The 24009-nt window shown below is 37.8% G+C and overlaps 1 protein-coding gene across 2 annotated transcripts in view; it reads right to left on the bottom strand.

Moving 5' to 3' along the window:
• The window catches only part of CACNA1D (calcium voltage-gated channel subunit alpha1 D), a 211763-nt gene extending 187994 nt beyond the window's left edge, over positions 1-23769 (bottom strand). For both annotated transcript variants that reach the window (XM_026076611.1, XM_026076620.1), the window contains exons 1-3: positions 23733-23769; positions 21114-21432; positions 18329-18434 (exon numbers count right to left, since the gene is read on the bottom strand). In XM_026076611.1, coding sequence (XP_025932396.1) covers positions 18329-18434; positions 21114-21432; positions 23733-23769 — 462 coding nt within the window. The remainder of the gene's footprint in view (positions 1-18328; positions 18435-21113; positions 21433-23732) is intronic.
• Positions 23770-24009: the final 240 nt, after the last annotated feature.

The following is a 24009-nucleotide window of genomic DNA, read 5'->3' as shown; positions in this document are numbered from 1 at the left end:
ACAATTAGGACAGCAGAACACAGACCAGATGTAGCTCTCTAAACAAAGAATTTCTAAGCATGTCTTCGATTTTTCTTACAATTATTCCAAGCAACGAAGGACAATGCAAACTACGTAGTGCACATTTTACTGCTCAATATCGCATATATTAAAAAGTGGCTAGCAACTATGAACTAAAATATTTGATATTTTTCACGATTCAAGCGTAGTGTGTTTTAAACAGATATTAGCATCATGTCCTCAAGTAATTATCACATCAACATGCTTATTAATGGCAAACATAGCAGCATCCAGTTATTAGTGAAGTCAAGGAAAAGCACTCACTGATTTCAATGTATTTTGAAATATGCTATTACTTTCATTATTGAAATTACACTATTTTTAAAAAGCTATTATTATGGGAAGAAAAACGGTATTAGAAAAACTGTATAACAAAATGTCCCACAATCCAACTGTTTTGGTAGAGTTGAAACATACATGTAACACCTGACTAGTCTACAAATTAGGGACTGAGTTCTCATATTTTTTTTTTTAATCAGCCCTACGTAGTTACTGACAGAGCAGATTCCACCATGCAGACATGACACTGATCAAGATCGAATCCACTCAGAATTTTCCCCCTGCTTCTTCTGCAACTTCAATGTAACATATACTTGTCTATAGGTTTGCAAAGGTGAATTAATAATTTCCTTGATCTTTTGGGGAGCAAAGCCTTTAGTATTTTGCATTAAAGCAGTAATTGTTTATCTGTCAGCAGCAGTAGCTACAGATTTCTCAGCTTGTAACCACAGACCTATGGGAGTCTGTGGCCTGCATCTAAAGGATCAATAAAAGATAACTAACAAACACTTATTATAAGTAGTTTTGCATTCTCTATACAGAGCTCCAGATTGCCACTAGAAAATCTGTAGAGTTTTGCAAGTCAAAAGAAGCTAAAAATTGTTGCGGAGGGGACATTATATACTAATTAGTGTACTAGTATACATTTATATCAACTATCGTACACTGCATAACAATCTAATAAGCACAAATACATGTACATCTGATAAATGAAATCAGATGGATTTAACTCTGCCTGTTTAAAATACTGCTATATACAACTGTTCACTATGCCTCTCTGCAGCTGATGGTAACACCTGCACCAGAACCGGAGAAGTCTGTATTTCAACCGCTACAATTCCTAATCCAGAATTTTAGCTTAACAATTAGTGAAATTTTTCCTGGTTCAGATGGGCAATTCAAAGCTAATGAGTCTGACTCAAAATATCTGACAGATTTAGTTGAAGCTGCTGAAAGGTTATGGCCTCCCACTGTCCCTCCAGCACGTCACCAATATTACCTCCCACAAAGTCAGCAGGAGAAGCAAACACATACGCCTGTCTCATCATCTACAGTTCATGGGCCAATGTCTTAGTCTAAACTGAACCACTGGCAGATTAAGTCAATGTGCCAGGCTGTGAGCTGTAGCAACTGAGGACTCAATACACAATTGTACCTGCCATTCGCACAGTCGGGACAGTAATTTCAGGCAGAGAAATAAGCTGGGCAGCTAAGGGCAGTAACCTTTCAGCCACTGCATATAAAAAACAGACAGTGCGAGCTGGAGCTATAATGCACCTCTCACAGCTGTTTTGGGATTCTATAAGGACTGTGCTGCCCATTTGCAGAAATGTGTAGCCCAGTCTTCTTTCCACATGCTTTCCACCGGGACCTTACTGTTCCTGCACTCCATAACACGTCATTTCCATAAGCAAATTGAGTTGTTGGTTTTGATGTAGTAAGCTCTTCATGGATTGATTTTCATGTATCTTCTCAACTACCTTCCTCTTTTTGTCATAGCTTGTCACTAGAAATCAATGGAAATGCTTAATTTGAAGGTGATTGCACCCACTTTGCCAGAGGGCAGCAGTGAGGCATGCTCAGCAAGCAGCTCTCACCCCTGGAGGTTACTACTTCTCCTTTCATATGACAGAAGTTATTTGTTAATCTTTATCTACTTTCCATCATATTGCAATATTCCATCATATTGCATATTGGGTAGAACAGCACAGAATTGACTTACTGGAAAGGAAAGCAAGTTTTAGTGGGCAAGAAATATCTTACAAGTTGTGTTGTATCAATAATGCTATTTTAAAATTTCAGAAGAGGGCTACTCAATTCAGCTTATTGAGATCCCCTAATCTCAATGGGGGAAGCGCATTTGGGTTTACTTTGCACAAGTCAAGCACTGCATGCATTTTTCAAGGCCCGGGAAGAGTGGCAGAACACTGCAGAAGCACTCAGAGTGCTTCTCTTAGTGCTTCTACACTGAGAGTGCAGAAGAGGAGAATGGTAAGAAGTACAGGCTCTTATGCAGCAGTGCCAAAGATACATCAGTCTGGGACTTCAACAAAGAAAAGACAAGTGCCCTTTGAGTCCAGATCCAGAGCAAATCCCATTTTTTATCTAACCTTGCTTAGAAGCTGAAGTGGATTTATACTGAAGATAGAAGGAAAGAGTTAACCAGATGAAACAAGTATCCACAACATCGTTAATGTTACAAAATGACAAAGTATAAACTTCTTTTCCTGATTTGAAAACATGTTCAGCAGTTGAATTATGAAGCTCATTATTTAGAAAGCCAAGTTCAATGTACGATGTCCATACTCTAGGCCTGACTTAAAAAAGTAGAATCCCTTGAAACTCTATATTCTACTCAGTTTTGTAAGTACTATAACATTTAATTAATTACAACCTGAAAGCTGAAAACTTGTTTGCTCAATGGGAGTCAGGTATTTTAACGTGATCATAAGCCTACTGCAGTTTATCACTTATTAGATAAGTCATTATACTTTAAGTGTTCTTGTTTAACCTGTCTTAACTGCAAGTAGGCTGAATTAATTTAAATCATCATAAACGACCAAAAAGGTGGCATAAGTTAAGGTGATACATTTTACAACCAGGGTTGCCTAAGAGCAACACCCAATCATTTTTAATGAAATGAATACACAAATACACACAAAAAGACTAATTCACATTTTAGTTTAAGAATAAACAATCATTTTAAAAAACAAATTTCAGTCTCATTTTTACCTTCTGGATAGAATGATAATATTCTTTACTATGTTTTAATATGCTTTGTAAAATTCCTTTTTTCACTTACAAACTAACAAAGCTATAATATCCATTTCTAGAGAAGGAACTACCACTGCTAAACCGGCAGATTGCTAAAATGCAGATTCTGAAAGCTTTTTCAAGCAGTGCAGTTTCATCTGCAACACACATGCAAGTCCAGAACCTTTAACTTCTTCAGAAGTTACAATCCAAAAACGAGTAAGCCCTTTAAATCATTTTGCTTCCCTTTCGAAGTCAAGACACATGCCTATAGCTACCCCTTTTTCATCTTTAGAAAAGCAATTCCACCACAAACTTAAAAAATGAATATAATATTCACAATTGGCGTAAAGGCAAGTAAGAGTGAGGAAGAGTTTGTGGTGTTACAAGTCTTTGCTAAAATTAACAGCTTTGTAGGCTCTCTCCTGAAATGCCCCTCTATTGCCTGAGTACAGTAAATTCATGGACTTTTTACTCATGGTTACTCCTCCAAAGCTTAAGAGGAGAAAGGATAGAAAAACTTGGGTTCTCACCTCCTAAGATTTCCCTTCAAAATGCCTTTTCTCCACATGCTAAGAAAGGGCCATATATTCTACAGTGTAGAAACAGCTGCTGTTTCAGGGTCACCTTACATGCTGAGTGCTGACCCTGTGCTGGAGTGTCTGGCACACTGCATGCTGCTTGTTAATTGAGGAAATGCCTCCTCAGGACAAATGTGAACCTACATATCTGCCCCTTGCCCAGGAAACTGAAGTATGTTGGTTATCACTGACCTCTCTAATAATTTAGTGAAGAGAGACATCAGCACTGCACTCTAATTAGGCAGAGTATGATTGTGCAGACTGACTACAGAGAGACACCCAAGGCTTCTAAGTTTAGTGATAGCTGATGAGGTTACTCATCAGTTCATAGCCACCTTAAGAGTGTTAGCTCACAGAGGAACAGATGAGCTCCCATTACTTGCCAAGAAAAAAATTACATTATTATGGTGGAAACATCAGTTTGGAGCCTCCACTCCCAGCTTTCTCCTCATGATACACTGGTGAGTGGGTGTCACAGCAGATCCAAGGCTGCAGTAGCATTTACAATCTTTTCTCAGAATGGAAAAGTGGAATGAGTAAACAAGTAGGTGGGAAAGAATCTAAGTACCTGGACTAACCTGGTCCAGCTTGGAGGTCCTTTATGTTTGCTAGGGACTTATTTTGTGATTATTGTGTAATTATAGGACACACTATACATCTCAATCACAAACTCTTCAAAATACCATACTGGAAAAAGATCAAGAGTCCAATACAAAATATTAAAGTTTTATAAATATGCTATAAAATGGCTATGTTCACTTACATTTTTAATAGTTTCACCCCTTAAAAGAAGATTCTTGTGGTTTTAGACTCTCCTTTTTCTTCCACATTCAGCAATAATGTGGTTTACATGTTTGACAGAAAAGTTTGAAGATCTGTTCTAGTAATTAAACCCTCTCCATATGAGTTATATCTTCTGGCATGCACTTGGGCCCATAGGTTGCTTCTTTCTTTTCCTTGTCTGATAAGCAAGCTTAAGATTCAAACATTCAATTGCAAACATTCATCTTATAAAAATAAGAAAATAAATTCTGAACTCTGAAGACCCTGTATCTAAATAATGATTTGCCTAAACGTAAAATTTGTTCTTTTTTGGAGCTGAAATTCGAGTCAGAATATTAAATATGCTATATACTTCTGTAAAAGTAAATTCAGAAGTATTTAATAAGTAGTACATAGTAATTCAGAAGTTTTTAGTAGTGTCTCAGAAAGTCACAGAACAGAATGATAACATTATTGTATGTCTTTTTATACTAAATGCTGAAGTATGGAATTTAAATTAACATTTGTGAAAACAGAATCTTGCAACTAGAGTCTGGTGCACGGGCCAATAATCAGTTTTTCAGTGTCACCACTTTGCCTTAAGATACCCTCTTTATAAGCTAAATAGACACTTTCAAAGCATATTTTACAAAGTAATGCAGCTACAAAATAATCTTTTATGAAGAATATTGAAGCATCCTTGACAACTTAAAAGTGGTTCACTTCTTGAACCATTAAAAAACAGCTATTGTACAGAAACCTTTAAGCACAGAGCTTTAATCCATCTCTTCATATACTTCTACTATCTTCCACCCCAAAATCTATGGGGTTTTTAGCTCATTCATGTTGACTAACCTGTCTGAAGGTTATCTATTAATCAATTTGTATTTTGTTTCCTACACACTTGTTTAAAGGCAAGAAAAAGACAATTCTAATGTGCTTACAACCCATGCTATTTAACCCTTCAGTTGAAATCTTTCATTCACTGAACACCCACCAGTGTCAAAACCTCAGTCATCTGTAAATCTTTACCCTATTTTCAGTGGAACTGAACAAAGCACATTCAAGACAAAAAGGAAAACAATCTAACATTGACATATTTTTGTTCAAAGACTGGATCATGCTCATTCTAATTATTTATTAAAACAAGTTATGTCTAACATTAAAATACTCTATCTTTGTGCAGTTGTTCTTTCAAGTTAGCCTTTCCAGTTGTTGCTGTTCTTCTGATACCTTCTGAAACAGCCCCATTAACAACACAGACAATGGGGATTAGTTAAACACCAGCACTAAGTCCCTGTGTGGACACTAATTCCAACATTCACAGTGTTATTTCACTTACTTTGCATCGCTTCAGAAGACAGTTTATCTAATCCATGCTGAATTGATTAGCTAACTTTCCTGAAAGTTCCCGTGTAAAAAAACTACTCCTCCTACATCTTTTGTTTGAAATTCATTTCCTGTTCTGTATTTAATGCCCTACTCTTCTTACTTCATACTTTTACTTTATCTCAAAACAATTACTATTACAAGAATGAAAATTTTAGCCACATAATTATTTGCTTGGTCCCCAGGCAAAAGTCCTTACATGATCCCAGAATCTGCACTGACCAGTGGACAGGCAGAGAGGTACACATAACCATGCAATGCCTCAGTCCTATTTTTCATTGAGTAAAAGTAAGTACTAAGGTCCTGTGTTTGAGCTTTCATATGTCTATTTAAAACAATTATTTGGGGCTAATATGTATGTAATATTTGGATCAACAGCAACATTGCTGCAAGGGTTTCTAAAAATACCATTGTCATCTGTGTGTCATGTGGTCACGCTGAAAACGCCTTCTGTGGCACCATTCCTAACCAGCTGGACAGTTCACATGAGCATATTTGTGCACACTCAAAACATCAGGCTACTCTCGCTACGAGCAATTTCTGCTGACAGGGATGCTGCCTGCCTTGGTTTCACGGAGGGATCACCCGTTCCAGGAAGTGGCTGGACTTCCCACCAAACACTGAGGTGTGCTTGTGCTATTAATACAATGATCAGAAGATCAACATTAACATTTTCAGATACACATGAAACACCGTATGGAAGCTTACTGTATCTTCTGAGACATCTAACAGTAACTCCCCCAAATTTCCTTTCCCACTGCTGTTTACCTAAATGTCACCGCTTTTGCTGTATCACTATGGGAACAGTGGCTGTTCCTTCTGTTCCTATATTGCCACTACCAATCACTTTTTCTTCACCAAAATTTGTTGCCAATACATGTTACATTCTCAACCTTGAAATATAGCCTCTGATAACAAAATTAATGCTGATTTCTGGTGTTCACCAGCAAGTCAGCCAAACCGTTTCCAGTTAAAGAGAAAATGAGAAATGACGTTTTGAAAGAACTCCCCAGACTTCTTTACCATATTTATGTTCATATCTGAACATTTCAGTCTCTAAATTCCTTATTCTTTTGATGTCCTTTTAGAGCAGAAAACTATTTTATACATGGGAAACTAAAATACCAAAAAGATAAATAGCCTGTCCAAGATCACAAAAGTTGGGGGCAAAGTAGATAATTAAATGCTCATTCCTTGAGTTCTTGGCTAGCATCCTATCCACCTTCTCTTATCCTTTCTGCTATGGCACCAAAATATTTATTTCCTTAACCAGCATAATTCAGTGTTCCTGTTAGAGGAGACAAGCAGTTCTGTAAGCATGGAAATTAATGAAGCCTCATTCCTACAGACTGGCACTGGCTGATTGGCTTTGGTGTGACATGTGGGCTCCTGCTGCAGCCTGCCTTTGAAGGAAAGAGGGAACAATGATAAAGTTTCTCTCCTCTGCCTATTCTTAAAAAATATGTAAAATTAACTTTGAAATCTTTGTTTCTTCTGTATCTGGTTGAAATGAGACACTCTAGAAATTACAGGGCACAAAGAGATACATACACATGAACTGTGACAGCAAGAGCGTTTTTCGGGGGGCTTTTTTTTTCCCTTTCTAATAGGAAACTCTTAAGAGAATGACCTTAGCTACATCACAGCTCGTGACCTATGTATTTTTCATCCATATTGATTAACACTGTCATTCATAGCCACACAGAGCTTAGGGAAAATATAGATGTGAGAGGCAGCTGACAGTCTTTTGCTACAGGAGACGGTCTTTAAAATTGTCACAAGTCTTTGCAGATATGTGCAGACAGACGAGGTCCGTGCATGCTCAGTCCACCTATGTTCAATACGCATTAACTATGCGAGTGTTAAGCGTGCAAAGCTTCCAGAGTTCATGGTAAGGTCTTCTTATTGTATTAACAATACAGATGGTAGGCATGTCTGGTCTTAACATGGACTCACGCCAAGATATCCATGACAATGCAAACACAAAACTGAATCATTAGCCAGTAAAACAACATGGCCCCTGCTAAAACTGTGTTTTGGGGAATATCAATTTAATTTAATACTGTTTCATTACAAGTAAGACAAAGCTGCGTTACATTGGCTAATACTATGACTCCTATTCAGCATTGCCTTTTAAATGACTTCTTAAGGATCAGGTAGCATAGAACTTAAGAATCCATCTTTTGGATGGGATGAAAAACATGAACAGATTGTCCACAAGCTGCATAAAATATTAACCAGCTTTGTAACCAGTTTCAATCGCAACCCACAGGTATTAGCGAAAATTGTTAAGCATCATTCAATTTGGTAGTAGAATGTAGAGAAACTTTCTGTTCTATACTATACCTCAAGAGTTGTGATAGCTGAGGCACTTCTACGGGAGACAGAGCCAGCTGTATTGCACTACTTACGCAGGCCAGAGGCAGGGACTTCTTATCTGAAAGTATTCATCTTTGCTCTAGCAGTCAGTCAGAGCACAAACTGTAGTGAGCATCATTGAACATTACGAGTCTTTTAGATATAGTTGAGTTAAACGTTGTATTTTTTTTTATTATTGAGTTTCTTTTATTTAGTTTATCTTAAGTCAGTAGTGTCAAGATATTTTGAGACCTGCCTATTCTTAAAAATAAATGTACAAGGTCTACATAATTTGGTAGGCTGTTTTCTTTCAGCCTTTTCCTTTGCTATAGCAAGAAATAAACTACTGAAAGATAAAATCTACCCAAATTTGGAACTGTTAAGGGGATGAAAAAAACATACAATTATTTAAATATAAAATAACAAACTGATTTTACGCCACCCATCATCTGCATGTGTTTTAAAGGATTCTGGACCAGTATTTGAAAAATATATATGTAATAGTACCATAATGAATTAATCAGAGTGAAAACAGCATAACAAAATGTCCAATAAACATAATACAGCTTTGGGGTATTTGCTGTTCAGTTCCATGGAAAGACTGTATTTTTCTGATTAGCTGAGTGGCAGAAGACACCATCTTTCTGGAGGCTGCTGCAGCGCTGGAAAGCAACTCTAGCCTCTGTGAGCCAATCCTTTTAGCAACTGAGTTAGAAAAATACAATTATTAAGCTACTGAACCTTATTAATACAGATTTCTTATGTTTATGTTCTTACACTCAGAAGATCTTTCCTGCCTTTATGCCTTACAAATGTAACTGACTCTATATGCTCCTTAGTGCCATTGTTTCTTCTGCAAAACTCTACTGAAGCCAAACATGACAGTTCGGTATGATATATCTAAGCTGTCAGATAAGATAAAATACAATATACCACCTGTTTTTTATCAAGAGGGTATAGCTAGGAAACAACTGGCCAAATGAATCTTTAGGCTGAACTACTATCCTCAATTAAGATATATCAAATGCTAATTTCTTAGAAAACATGCAATAAAAATATATTTCTAGAAAGATTCACTTCTGGTCTTTTGCACTGGTATCATCCTTTCTGCTATACTGATCAACCCTGGTAACGACTTGTATTATGTGTGATTTACCACACTAACAAATTTAAAGATTCAGATCTTTGATAATACCCATATTCTAAAAGTTTTCAAACGTTTATGTAGCTCTTTATCCAGATGAACAGTGACTGCCATGAAAACAGCCATGTCATGGCAACAGAGCAGTCAGACTCTGCCCAAACTTTTAGCCATGCAACAAAACTGAAAATGTATTAGCAGAATACCTTTAATATTAAATATGAGAGAAAAAAAATCTTGGTTCATAACTATGGAAACAAATCAGTCTGCTCAATCTGCTTACCACTTCAAAGTTTTATACTGCTATTAATCACTACAGCACTATTCTAGAATACTACCTACCAACACTGAATAGGAAAATAATGTATCCTGGACAGCTGTATTGATTTTACTGAAAATGTTCTTGTCATAGTTAAATTTTGAGCATAAATCTCATGTCTTTATTTAAATTTTTATTTGAAATGCTGAAAATGAGCTTCAAGATTTCTGAGAAGAATCTGCATTATTATAATCACATTGTTTAATCATGGAATTGTTCAAGAATGGAACTCTAAAAGCACTTTTCTTCATCACGGGAATAGAAAAACATAAACAACAATAATTACATTGCTAATTAGTGCTACCAAGTGAATTTTACAGGAGTGAGGACTAAGGGAGGATATTTTAGCTATAATTCATTAAATAAAGTTTATATTGCAGAAGATTATGCAATAACCAAAGAAGACTAGCACCGAAAAGCCAATCCATCCTAATTAACATTCTCCCACTATCATTACATAGTCACTTAACCTTTCTTCATACCCCTGTCCTTCCAGATGGCCCAGCAAAAGAGAAAGGTTTTGGAGCTTGACATTAGGATAAAAAAATTTGAATTCTTGCAAAATGAATGGTGAACCAAGTCACACATTCAATTAACCATCATTGAAAACAGTTTGACATTAAACCTCACCAGATTAGAAAATATATTTTAGTTGATCTCAGCAGCTGCATAATGAGCCTTTTGAAGCAACCAGGAACAAGCTTTTCAAAAACTCCCAGAACTGTTTCATTTCTGCTCAAATGAATTAAGCAAGTGAACAGGCCCTTGCTCAACACTTTCAAAAGTCATGGATCCCAATTCTGTAAGATTTCAAGACACAGCACTTTCACATAACAAAGACAAAAATGAAAAAACAGTTCTCAGCGCATAATATGCTTCTTGAGAGAAACAACTTTTTAAAAAATAAACATATCTATTCTACATAACCTGCCATTTTTAACAGGTTTTATAAAGCAAATTCTAATAATATTTATGACAATCCACTTTTGGCATGGCACAGATACATGGCAATGTGTAAAAATTCTCCATTTTATGTGTATATTTGCTGAGTAAACACTTCAGAATCTTTTTTTTTTAAACATAGGGACTATTCTTAAGGAATAAAATCTGTGGATTAGTATTTTGTCAAATTTACACACATTAGTATTGCAGTAAATTAGTAATTCACATGGTTTACCTGTATTCAGTAAACTGGTTTTATAAACTAGGGTTGTTTGTATTTTTCATAGCATTTAAGCATCAACTTGTACTCTCACTATTACAAGAGTTTGTATGAAAAGTACAAACTTCTCCCACTCATCTTGAATGCTCACTTTAAACTTGAATGACAACAATTTAAATGTCAACATCTAACTACTTTCCCACCAACCATTCAACTGATATAGTAACTAACAAGATTATTTGGAATGTTTGGAAGCACACTGATTTATTTTTATTGAGACAGGACTACACTTTAAAGTTTCCTTGGCATACTTTTATCAACTGGGAGAGTAAGGAAAGGGAAAAATAAAAAACAAAAAAACCCCACACCTCAATTAAACTAGCAAAAAAAAAATGCCAGTGCAGCACTATTCTTTTGGGGAAACTGATTTTAGACTAAATAGAAAAAGAACTCTTTTTCTGGTATACGCTGTATCTCCCTAGGCAGTTTGCCAGTAGAGCACTACCAGCAAATCTTTTTAAGGAGAGACAAGCCCTTAGTAGGAATTCCTCACAGGAACAAGCTTGCAACTTTGAACAGGGAAAAACATTTCCTTCCAAATGAGAATGATTAAGTACATCTTTGTGTGGGGCCTTCTGGTTTGGATAGCTATCTACTGCATTAAAAAAAAAAATGGGGGAAGTTATTTTTGCAGTGCCATTACTTAAACCTGTACAACTAAGTTGTGAACCTTCTCTTCAATCCCTTGCTCTCTGAACAGTCATTTTTATCTGTGCTAAAGAAACTAGATCCTAATAAAAAAATAATCCTTTCCTAGGAGCAGATCTGGTCCAGGCTATAATTCAGAGTAACTTGAGGACTAGTCCATGTTATTCCCAACTCTCTACAAACCCAACTAATCCCTCGACCAGTTGAAAATTGCCAGGCATCTTGGTCATATCTTTCTTCCAGAAATGTCCCTTTTCCTAAGGCAGAGAATGAAATAAAAATTCTATTTCATTCATCACTAGAGATAGACTTGACACATGGCAATTCTTTTCACCAAGAAAAATCGAGAACCAGCTGGTTTATGCTACTAATACAGTGCAGAGTAGACACAGTAGGCCTAAGAACTGGATGCAGTACAAAGCGGGTGTAAAACGCTACCAACACAGAGTTTTCATTTACTTTGCAGAGGTGTGCATTACAACGTGAAAGGAAAAGAAGTAGTCTTATGTGATGTCGTGAGCTTCTAAAAACCATGATCTGCACCGATAAAATAAAAGCAATCCATGATAATTAGCTAATACATATTACTGGAAGTTTTGGCCCTGTAGGAATATAAAAAATTGGAATACGAAGATAGGACTGAGTACAGCATTATAATATTTTTTTAATAATCCCCTTGAAGAAATGTCATCTATTAAGGAATTCTTGCAGCTGTGCAAAGGTTACTTGCTGATGCATACTGTCTCAGCTTATAACCATCAAACAGCCTTACTGTTAATTTTTAGAAAAATAAGTCAGGCTGCTCCAGTAGTTAAACAGTTACTTCATGTTTTTTAATAAGAAAATAGATGACAGGGTAATCTATGTACAGAAAAAAATAGCAGAAACCAAAAATGATAAAAACTGTCCCTCAGAAAATTTACATATGCACATAGACACAAACCCCGATGAGAGAATTCAAAGCCTACTCATTTTTAAGCTTGCATGAGAAAAAGGACAGCTCCTATCATTTGATTTTTCAGAAGTAAACTACTGACATTCTCTCAGGCCCTTCTGACTAGTCATACACAGAGCTATAAATACATTTCACTGACTTGAATCAATAGGCAACATAACATTCACGTTGTACATCAATTACAATTAGATACAATATTTTTGAAGATTTTTTTTTCAGATTAAACTTACTGACATTTTCCCCCTCAAAGAATTAATCTATTACCATTAGTACCAGTAGTTAAGCAGTTGGCTAAATAAATGCAACAAAACACTGTAATGTCTCCATCATGTTTTTCCACATGTAAAATGAAGTATTTTCAATAGAGTGCAAATTATCTTCCATCTTTCCCGAAAGTTTACTTGGGTAACTTTCATGCTAGCTATTACAAACATTAGGAGAGAGCATTAACTAAGAACCAGAAGATAGAAAAATATCTGAAACATGGTGACAAAAAATTATTTAGATTGGAACATGTTCCAAGTGAGGGGTGAGGCATCCAAGATCCCTAAACTAAAGAAGTAAACACAGCAAAGACAGTATATATACACAAAATATTTTCTAAAATATATCACAGAACACTTACCTATTCAACAAGTGAATCTTTAGACTTATTATTTATTAAATGTGGTTACAATTAATAACATCATGCATCAATATTTTCAGATATTTATTAAGGCTCTATATAGAGGATTTCAATAACTAGGTGCAAGGTAAAAAACAAAACCTTTTCAATGGGTGTATTAGTCATGTGGCCTTAGGACTGAACGAGTCATGGGACTGCTAATGGGATAAGGATAAGAAGCCTGACACTTCCAGGTCACAAGTTCAACTGGGTCTTCTCAGAGTACTCTCCTGCCATGCCCTAGATTGAAGACACAATTAACAGTTCAGGGACAACACTGGAGAGTGGACTTTCCTATTGTTGGAGGCCACTGAAAGATCCACACAAATCTACTTAAAGAGGAAATCTTTGCCTGAAAGAAAGCATACAAACAGGACCTTTCTGTCCTCCACTATGGCTCTCCCAGTCCCAACTGGCTGAGAAAATAGAGAGGAACAACAGAAGGTGCCCAGGTCACTGCACAGCAGACGATGCATACACCACCTTCTCACTAGCTCTATAAGCACAGCATGTTTTTCTAATGCAGAACCCCACTCTTGGAGAGAGTCCCCCACTGACAATAAGTCAGAAACAAGGCCAAAGAATCCTGTTATCTGGAGCATGGAGTCATTACTGAGGTCAAGCTCTTTATGCAGATGACTCTGCACTTGCCAGTTTACTGTAATTCATGCAAGTCCCCCAAAATGCACAGGCTTTCAAAAAGCACAGGCTTTCAATCTCTCCTCAAGTAGAACAATCTCACCAATGAGAGCCTTTGTGGTCTAGTCACAAGAGATGCAATACACTGAAAGCACACTCAACTCAAACTTCAGGGATCTAGTTTTCATGGAATCAGCATAGATGGCTTCTTACTGTTCATTTATTTTTAAAAAAAGAAAAAGAATAACCGAAAGAGTCTTGCTCATGGCAAAAATTCAGACCTGCATTGTGCCAGTCTGCCTGTACATTGTAAAGTAAGCAGTCCAGTGCAAGTCAGACCAATGGGAAAGTGAGTAACAGACAAAACACAAAGCAGTAAGAGAGAACACACCATCGTACAACAGGATGATACAAGAAAAGATATTGAGGTGGGAGAGTGAGATAGAGTAAAGCATGCTGCAGAAGAGGACAAACAGAAGAGTAAACACAGAGGGAAGCCAGAGGGCAGAGACAAAAGATAACAAGAAAAGAAAAAGAAATGAGTGGGAAGTTAAAGAAGACAAAAGACATGAAGGGAAATAACATAACACAGATGGGGAAAAAAACTGAAAAGACAGAAACAGAAAGAAGATGTATACAGGAAACCCATCTTGCCAGAAACTGCTTTTCATCAAACTCAGACAGGAGACACTGGCAGAAGTAGAGCTGAATCAAGCATAGGGAAGTTTAGATCACCTGAAACTTCTGAAAGGCAGGAGAAAGAAACTACTTGAAAATCTGAATGAAGTAGTACATTTATGTCAAATTCATCTCAGAATATACAATCCAGTTCTCCTGCTACAGGGCAGAAATAACTTCCTTGGATCAATAGCAGTTTCATTATCTACTGGCAGAAGAACTGGTCCCACCAGTTCCCATCCCACCACAACCTGTCTGTTCCCTGTTTTTCACTAGCCAGAAAGAACATCAGCTGATTAGGGACTAAATTACTCAATAAGTAGAGTTCAGGATCAAGCTGAATAACTATTTTTAAAGCTCATTAGACTGTACTGCACTCTTTGCAGTTCAGAGAGCATGACAGAACTGGTCCATTCAAGGTAGAGAAGAGAACATCCCTTCCTCCTCTCCTGGCACACACCAGAGAGATGTCACGGTGTTTCAGACAAGGGAGTAAATAAACTTCCCATCGCAATACAGGACTGTAATGCTGGCAAGTGGTCAAGCACAGTTCAGTCTGGTAACTTAACTCTGCACTTAAGATTTGCTTGAAATGTGTTGTTTGGCAACATCCAGCGCTAATACATTGCCTTTGAGGAACAATAAGAATGACAATGAATCCACCGCGCAAAAAAATAGCTATAGTGCACCCTCTATCCTCAACAGAGAATGGCAAAAAGGCAGAACAGAAATTTAAGCTTGTTTACTCAGAAGAGGAAAAGAAAGGCCAAAAAAAGAGTAATAATTCCTACAGAAAGGTGTATTAATAACCACAAAGAGGAAATTTTTTATTAATAAAGGCTGTTAGCCAAGAAGGTGTTAGAAAAGTGGAGCTACATAAATTACCAAAGAAAGAGACTGCTATCCTACCAAACCAGTGATAGCTGACTCTAGTCTGCCGAGTTTAGAGTCACTGATATGAAGCAATCTTTTCTTGTTTCCTTAAAAGTTATCATAAGTATCTCAGAGCGTACTGTCGGCCACATCACAAAAATCTCAATAATCACACCTTGCATATCAGCAAAGATGAGTGACCAACACAGAAAATATACAATTGTCCCAGCCTTATGCTTTATCTGTACTGGCAATTTTCTAAAAACAGTGTACTCTTCCAACAACAATGGTGTAGAGCCTTCTCACAGATATCTTTAAGACACGTTAAGCCAAAATTGACTCAGATCCAGGAATAACAGATACCCAAGACATGGCCTATTTTCAAAAGTTCATTAATATGCATACATTTCATTTGTTACTTCTCTTAAGACATATCTATCTGTTTCTTAAAATGTCCATCATATTTTTGGTTAATTTATCATAAAACTTATTTTGCTATTACTATTGCAGAGAGTAACTGACTTTGTGTTGATTATATGAATTGGCAATACGTTCTGCATGTTAAAACACTCCTGAGAAAGGGAGAGCAGGGCTCCCTGACAGCTCAGCCAGCAGTTAAGTGATATTTGGTCAGTGTTTCACTAAGTCACAGGCAAAGACAAACTCAGAACTTGTATCTCAGGTTTCTCTTACAGGCCTTGGAAATTCCATCATACAGAAGCTGTCTTCTAATATCCCATCACAAAGAAAAATACCTATTCTGCAGACCAGAATAGGTTTGGGGGTTCTGTATAATGAGGAAGTGAAGGCACCAGAGGTAGAATATTCCTGCTCTTCACTCCCATCTCCACAGTCCGCAAAGCACTATATGAGAGCAGTACTGCAATCTGTACAGGGTCAGTGGATCCCTGTGCCCACAGAGAAGAAAGGGTAAAGAAGAGGCTATGGGGTTGATGGGACTGTGAATCTGGGTTGGAAAGAGAGAGGGAGAGGTATCTCATTTGCCTCAGCTTTTGAATTGGTTTTAACACCAGAATGGGGTAGAGTCCCCCAGAAAGATCAAACTGGTAATGTAGTGTTAGTAGAAGACAAGCGTGTCTACATGCAGGGCACTAAAATCCTACCAGACTTTGTTCATAAGATTTAATACTTGGGTGATACTATGATCATTTTTCAATTTTTCAAACCAATGTCATAAAGCTTCTGAATATTATTCAACAGATGTAGAACTTCAGCAATAAGCCAATTACTGCTAATTCCAAAACTATTTATTTTATTAGATCAGATACACAGGATATGTGTATGCATGTTCCCTTCATCTGACTTAGTCTGTCTCAGCACCTGCAAGTATGTTGTAAAGATAAACTCTGTTCTTGAGCAGCTGAATTACTCAAAATTAACCTCAGTATAAACAAGATGCAGATTCAAACAGGAATTTGAGAGAATTTAAAAGGTCAAGTTATAAACTTTATGCACATATATTTAGGGGCATTCAAGACCCTTTCTACTGAAAATGGATAAGGATCTCTTACTAAAAAAGTATAATTTATTTTTGCTTAGACCGATATGGCCACATTAGTTTTAAAAAAAAGAAAAACAAACACAGACAAAAATGTGCATTTCTTTCTAAATGCTAACAGCTTGTAAAATTAGGTCAAAAATATCAGACCTTGGCCTAACAAAACTAATGCTAAAAAACATTTCTTTCAAAATGATTAGCCTCTGACACAAGTAACTGTTTTACGCTTTTCATGTAATGCTTTATGAAATTAGTTATTAGCAGATCTTGTCATAGACTGACAGCTATGGAGATTTGTGCCATGAATTTCTCAGGAAAAAAAAAAAAAAGACAAAGACTGTTGGTTGGCTAGATACACAGCTGCATAACTTGTTCTTCACACTGACCTGGATTATTCTGCCTTTTGCCAGCATTTTTTGTTGTCCATATTTGCTTAATCTTGATAAACAAGAATGTATAAAATGGGTCATAAGCATAGAATAATTACTTTTAGAGAAATAAACAAATTTACACACCATGAAATGGACAAACATCTCCATAAATAGAAGACCTCATATCAACCTATTTTTTCCAGATAAAATAATCTGAAATTACTTATTTACCAGTTTGGGATTCTGATTCTTTATTTTTTGAACTCCTCTCATCCTACAAAGAAGTCACATGCAGATTTTGAGAGAGCACAGGACCACTGAACTCTTCTATTTCAAGGTAGTGTTTAGAATAAACAGTGGAACTATTACAATGTAATACAATATTAATCTTGAGTGTGATAGTCACTATAAGTGTTATTAAAATACACAACTCTAATAAAAATTTTTTTCATGATACATTTTCAAGTAAAACACTAGTATACTATTTTCAGCCCAAGAAATACAGCTCTACAAATGAAATATTTCTTGAAGTACCATCCCTTTTAAAAGATCATTTTTAATAGCAGCGACCTCTTAAAATTCACATTAATGTTCCTATCACTGTAAAATGTATTACTGTAAAATTTCCCACTTTTGTCTAATACAAAAATATAGTTAAATTACACCATTAAGATCCGAAAAGAGATTAGACAAGTATACTAGGAAAGGCAATAAAACTTCAGAAGGACTGAAACACAGATATATAAAGAATACAGTAATGACAAGTAAATATATTTAATCAATGCAAGCAACAGAAACTCAAAATATTTTTATATTGTCACATATACATATATGTTCAGCATAACATTAACTTGCATTCTCCTCCAAAGAATTTCACTCCTGAAAACTGTACTTTAAACACATGACACAAGGAAGTACATACTAAAACTGAAAAAACAAGGCAACGGCATATTGTAAATACATTTTATCTCAAAGTATCACTACATACAAATTTTTTTTTACTAAAATTATCATCCATACCTTTTTCTGCTTTCAAATACTAGCAGCTCATAACTTGACTATCAAGATAAAAAAATAATAAACATATATATAAGATAAAAATTCAGGAGTACTTACCAAATTATGATTAGTTGAATTAGAATCATCTTCTGGGAATGGGATGTAAACAGCTAAGGCCACACAATTGGCAAAAATAGACAGTAGTATAAATATGTCAAATGGTCTGGAAAATCCTGTTAAGGAATTCATCAGTTTTGAATATCTACAACCTTTCAGTTCAGTTCTCTTTTCAGTTTCAACATTCATAAAACAAATCTTACTTTTAAGGCAATTTTTTGACTGATAACTGTGACAAACACTTCTTCATCATCCTTAGTTATATCACTATATCAAATTATTTTCTATCATAACGACCTTTTATTGTCCTCTTCTTTTTTTAAAAAAGTAGGAAAGTAATACTCTTGCTGCCTCAGAACACTCTATATTAAATTCTAGAGATGAATTTAGCTAGACAGTCTTAACTCAGTATGCGGGTCATCATGGTGGGTAAGGAATACTTATTGAGCTGTTCTGTCTTCAGATGTTCATCTATGTCTCGTTAATGTTAATGGAAATGATGTGTTTGTTCAAAGGAGAAAAACAATTTCAGATCTAGTTCACATGAGAAAGATTCCCAACAAATCACAACAACAATTCTGCTCTGTGAGTGTTGGAAGCTGTATAATGCACACAGAGGAGAGCTCTGAGCCCCTCCTCCTGCCTTTGACAGCTGGACTCCCGAACGATTTTGCCTTGGCCAGGGCAGATAAAAGTTTAGGTGAGTAAACTGTGGAATAGAATATAATTACTGGCTCTGCAGTCATACAGACTGAGAGGTTATAGGCTTTCACATGAGGACAGCAGGAATTGTAGCTTACGCTTCTATGCCCAGATCTAGATAGCAGCAGTTTAAACCTGGAGATAACCTTTTGTCTTCCCAAAAGAAAAAAATCTCTCTTAAAATTCACATGCATGAAGTCCACCTTCACCTTATTATTAAATGAAATTAGTACTTCTCCCAAAGTATTTCATTATTTTCTTGTAAGTACAAATACTTGGGGGTACATGGATGAAACTATTTGTTAAGTTTGGATAGGAAGAATGGTGCCTAGCTATGATTTTTTGACATTTTTCCCTCAGTTCAACACACAACTTCCATATGTATAGATAACAGCTCCATGAAAGACTAAGGAAAGAGTACTGAATAAAAACTTTGTTCCCTCAGAAGTACAGTCTTGTCAGTTTAAAATATTTTTCTGAAGCAAACTACAATAATATGTCCCTTAAGACCTTTTAAATCCTGTTTGTTGGCCTAAAAAAAATGTTTTGCTGCCAGTGCTGAGTTTATGTTCACAAAGCCTATCAACATCAGTGGTTGCTATGTTATGTATAAAATAAATTTAGAAAATACATCTTAATCTGTAGTATCTTCCTGAGAAATGAACAAATAATATCAATGTGAGATTGGCAAATTTGTTTTATGACGTAGTGCTACTGCGACAAATTTTGCCCTGACTTATTCCACTCTAAATCCACAGTAATTTCATCTAACTGACCTTAGCCAAGGAGAGGCCAATTTACTGAAATTAGTTGGACTTATACCAGTTTAAATGAGAGCAGGATCTGTTTCACTATCTTAAATTTGTAATTGAATTATGTTCAAAGAATTGAAGAAACAAGCCCTATAAATGAGTAACACTTGCTATTGCCAGATTGGGTGTTCTGTTTAAAGTAACAGAATCAGTTTTACCTTCAGTAATCTACTCTCTTGAATAGCTGTTTCCTATTAAAGGTATCTTGCCAAGGCTAATAGGCAAACTTTTTTCTCCTCTTCCCTCAACAAAACTGTATACTTCACTTCAAAATTTTTTGAGAATTAAATGATATACCAAATCTACATGCTATTAGTTCTTCCAAAAAAATCCACGTTCTTCCAACCTACAGCCACTGAACCAAAGAAAAAGCAATCTTTCCCCAATGTACAAGCCATGATAAATACATGCCAGTATATCTGATCTCCTATCTACAGATGTTCATGTTTCCAAATACATTTCATGGTAAATATATGTCATAAAAGTTGAGAAAAGGAATATATTTCAGATACTCACATATACTTACAGTGAATCCTTAGCTTGGCTCCAAATTTCTCCTACTTTTAGCATTTGGCAAATATCACTTTTGAAAGATTTCTACAACAGGTTCACTTGCCTTAATGGTAATACACCAGATTGCCATATGGAAGATATGGGTTTGACATCTTAGGTCATTAAGAACTATCTCCCAATTAACACTGCAAGACACACTCCCATCCATTCAACCATGTTTGGAAGGGCAATTAATGCAATATAGAGATTTACTAGAAGAGTATATTGTAGAGGAAGATATAAGGAGGGAAGTAAAAAATCCACAGGGGAAATTAAAGAAGGAAAGGGCTCTCGCAAGATGAATGTGTCAGATGGAGAAAGCAAGATGACGACTATTTTACAATTGTAAAATGAGTAAACAACATAACTTTTAAAAAGGGCATACCCAGAATGCTCTCTATAGATAAGAAAAGTAAGTTCTGAATGTGAACTCCTCTTCCCCAAGAAAAAAGGAACAGCTATGAGCTCTCCTCTGAGTTACTTACTTCAGTGAAATGATACTCTGCATCATTATGACACAGATTAAGAGGCTATCGTCAACAGGAATTTAAGCAAAATTAACTACCATCAACATTAATGAGAGTTACCCACATACATGCAGGCAAACTAACATGTGTTAGCTGAGAAGCTATAAGAGGTGTTGTTAAGACAATCTCCTTGATACATTTGGAAAACTCAAAAAAACAGATCATAAAAAAGAAAACTGCATCAAAGGATACTTCCACTCTACTAGACTAATGCAGGCTCTTCGTATTGGGTTGTTGAGGGATAAACAGAAAAGGGCCCGGGGCGGCCGACTATTGGACGTATTACCCTGTTTTTTGCTCTTGGCATATTGCTGGCGTTTTCTTTGGGACAGAGATCCTACAGGCTGGGTTGTGGTAGTACTCATATTTTGGGCAGCCTTTGCTTGTCTAGCAGCATCAATTGCAGCTTGCCAAGACAGAACAGTTTGCTTGGATGGTGCTGAACTGTTTGACTGAATAGTTGGTCCGTCACCAGGGAGAGGAATTCTGGTGCTGCTTGCATAGTTCGCCTCTGTGAGAGAAGAAAAAAAAAGAAAAAAGTATTTGGTTATTTTTTTTTATGATAAAACATGTCATAATATTGTTGATAAAAAGATTTTAAGAATTCTTGATGGTGTGATGATTCCACTACAGATACTACATGGCAAGAGTACATATGTAATTGCACAGTAAAATAAGGTTCAGGAATCAGTACTATAAATTTAAGTTTAATCTAAGTGTCAAGACAAGTACTACACACAAATATCTCACATTTTGATCCTTCCATTTAGTTCATAGTTTCCAAACTACATGTCAGCTTTCATGTCACTGTATTTAAATCCAATAAACCACACCTCCTTCTTATAACCAACTTTGTTATAGCACCTTAACATTTACTATTTCCTCACTTTGTTTTGGTCAAAAAATTAGTGGTTTCAAATTCTTACACATTTTTAATTGAGAATATTCAACACTGTTTGAAACACTACCCAAGAAAATTCCTGTAGGCAACTTAAATCTTGCCCTATTCTGCATTCTCAAAGAAAAACGCATGGATGCCTCCAACAAGTGAAATTTGATAGTCTGGTGATAAATACATTCATATAGTACTGGTATCTTCCAATCGCAAATTCCAAGAGTGAAACCACTATAAAGGAATGCTTTTATTTTTCTTTTTTTTTACAAGGGAAAAAAAAACAAATTTCACCTTCAGAACAATTAATGAAGTTCTGTTAACCGAGATGGCAACACAGAAGACTGAACACCACCACCTAGCAAAGATCCTTTGACTGGAGCAAGAGCCTACTCCTAAATGCACCTGTAGGAGGGAGATACTCCCGAGAAAATTCAAAACTTGAAGATGCCTCGGTGGGAAAAAAATGGAGGAACGGCACAGTTACGGGTACGGCGAGTTGGAGACGGAATGACTGGAAGACAGCTACCGAGGCGGGAGCGGAAAATAAACGCTCGACGACTACTGTTCATCAAATACAAGCGAGACACGAAGTCGTTCCCCCCCCACCGCCCCCCCGACAAAATCACACTCCTCCTTTTCTGGGTGGGGGGAAATAAGCAATAAAAAGACGTGAGAGCCCCGGTACGTGCGCGTGGCGGGGACGGCGCCTCTCCCGCGCCTCGGCGCGTGTGAGGGCGGGAAGCGGCGCGAGGGGAGCGAGGGGCCGCGCTAAAATGGCTCCCGGGCTGGCGGCGCGGGGGCCCGGGGCTGGCGGGGCCCTGCCGCGCGGAGCCCGCGCCTCTCCGACCGCAACCAGCGCATCTTCCGCGCACATCCAGCCCCGGGGACGGCGAGCGGGCGGGAGGAGGTGGCCATCGGCGAGCAGGCGGCGCATCAACAGCTGGTCCCTCGCTAGGTTACACAAGAAGGAGGCTGCCTCCTCGGGTTACGGTTTGACAGCGAGGGCAACGTGTGAATTTAACCTCCAACATGTTTCCAAAGGATGGATTCTTGCCTTTTTTTAAGCAATGGCATAGCCACCCTCCCCCTTCCCTCACCACCCCCCACCCGCCTTCCGCCTGCCCTTTGGGATGCCATAAAACGTGGCTCGGCACAAATAAACCACCAATCTATCTATCATCATTTTAAAATCAATACTTGAAAGTGAAACAAAGCCCGAGTGCCTGTGTTCCCCGGGGGAACCCCTGCCCTCCAGCAGGGACAAAAATACAAACTTACTGCTAATTTCAGGAGGGAGGAATCATTAAAAAAAAAAACAACAACAATGGGGGATGTAGCGCTGCCGAAGCCCGTTGCAAAGGAGATTAACATATAGGAACCCCGTGTGTCGTCTCTGCGTGCGCTCCAAGCAGCGACATGACGGGGAAGCGGGCTGAAAACATCGCGTCCAAAGCCCTGTAATAACCCCGCACCTGCCCTCCTGCCCTCCCGCCCCCCGCACAAGAAAGCCGCTGGGAAGCGGCATCTCCAGGCAGGTTTATCCACAGCCACACAAATACGAGGGAAACATGCACAAAGCCATGTCCTCTCTCTGCCTCTCTCAGCTCGACCAGCTGATATTAACGGCCCCGGGGCCAGAAACAGACATGTATAAACCCGCTCCCATGTTAGTTACACACTGAGGGCAGCATCCCTGTCCCTTCTAAACCTCATCCCATGCCCTTCCTATTCCCCGAGCCCTTTCTCCCGGTCCCTTCCTCCAGCCCAGCCGCTCATCCCAAATCTACCCCATCCTCAGCCCCTTCCCTAATCTCCCCCAATGCCTGTCTCCCAAATCCCTCATAAATCCTCCCCCGCCTCCCCCTCCCCTCAGCCCCAGGCACGCTGCTGCCCTTGGTGGGCGCTCCGGCTCTTACCTTCAGGGTGCTGCTCTTGCTGCTGGTGGTGATGCATTATTCTCACTTTCTCCGGTGTGTGAGAGGAAGGAAAAAAAAAAAAGAAGAAAGAAAAAAGCAGAGACGCCCCCCACCCTACCCCCAAGCCAGGTGTGCGCTGCCCCCGCGCTCCCCACTATCCGACCCCCATGGTAGTGTCTAGCGACACGCGAGGGGCTGCTGCTGCTGCTGCTCCTCCTCCTCCTCCTGCTGCCGCTGCTGCTGCTCCGCTGCTGCTGCCGCTGCCGCCGCTGCCAAA

Source organism: Apteryx rowi, unplaced genomic scaffold (assembly GCF_003343035.1).
Source record: "Apteryx rowi isolate R43461 unplaced genomic scaffold, aptRow1 scaffold_111, whole genome shotgun sequence".
NCBI lineage: Eukaryota > Metazoa > Chordata > Aves > Apterygiformes > Apterygidae > Apteryx > Apteryx rowi.
Note: the sequence above shows the minus strand (reverse complement) of the source record. Positions and strands in the feature narration are given on the sequence as shown.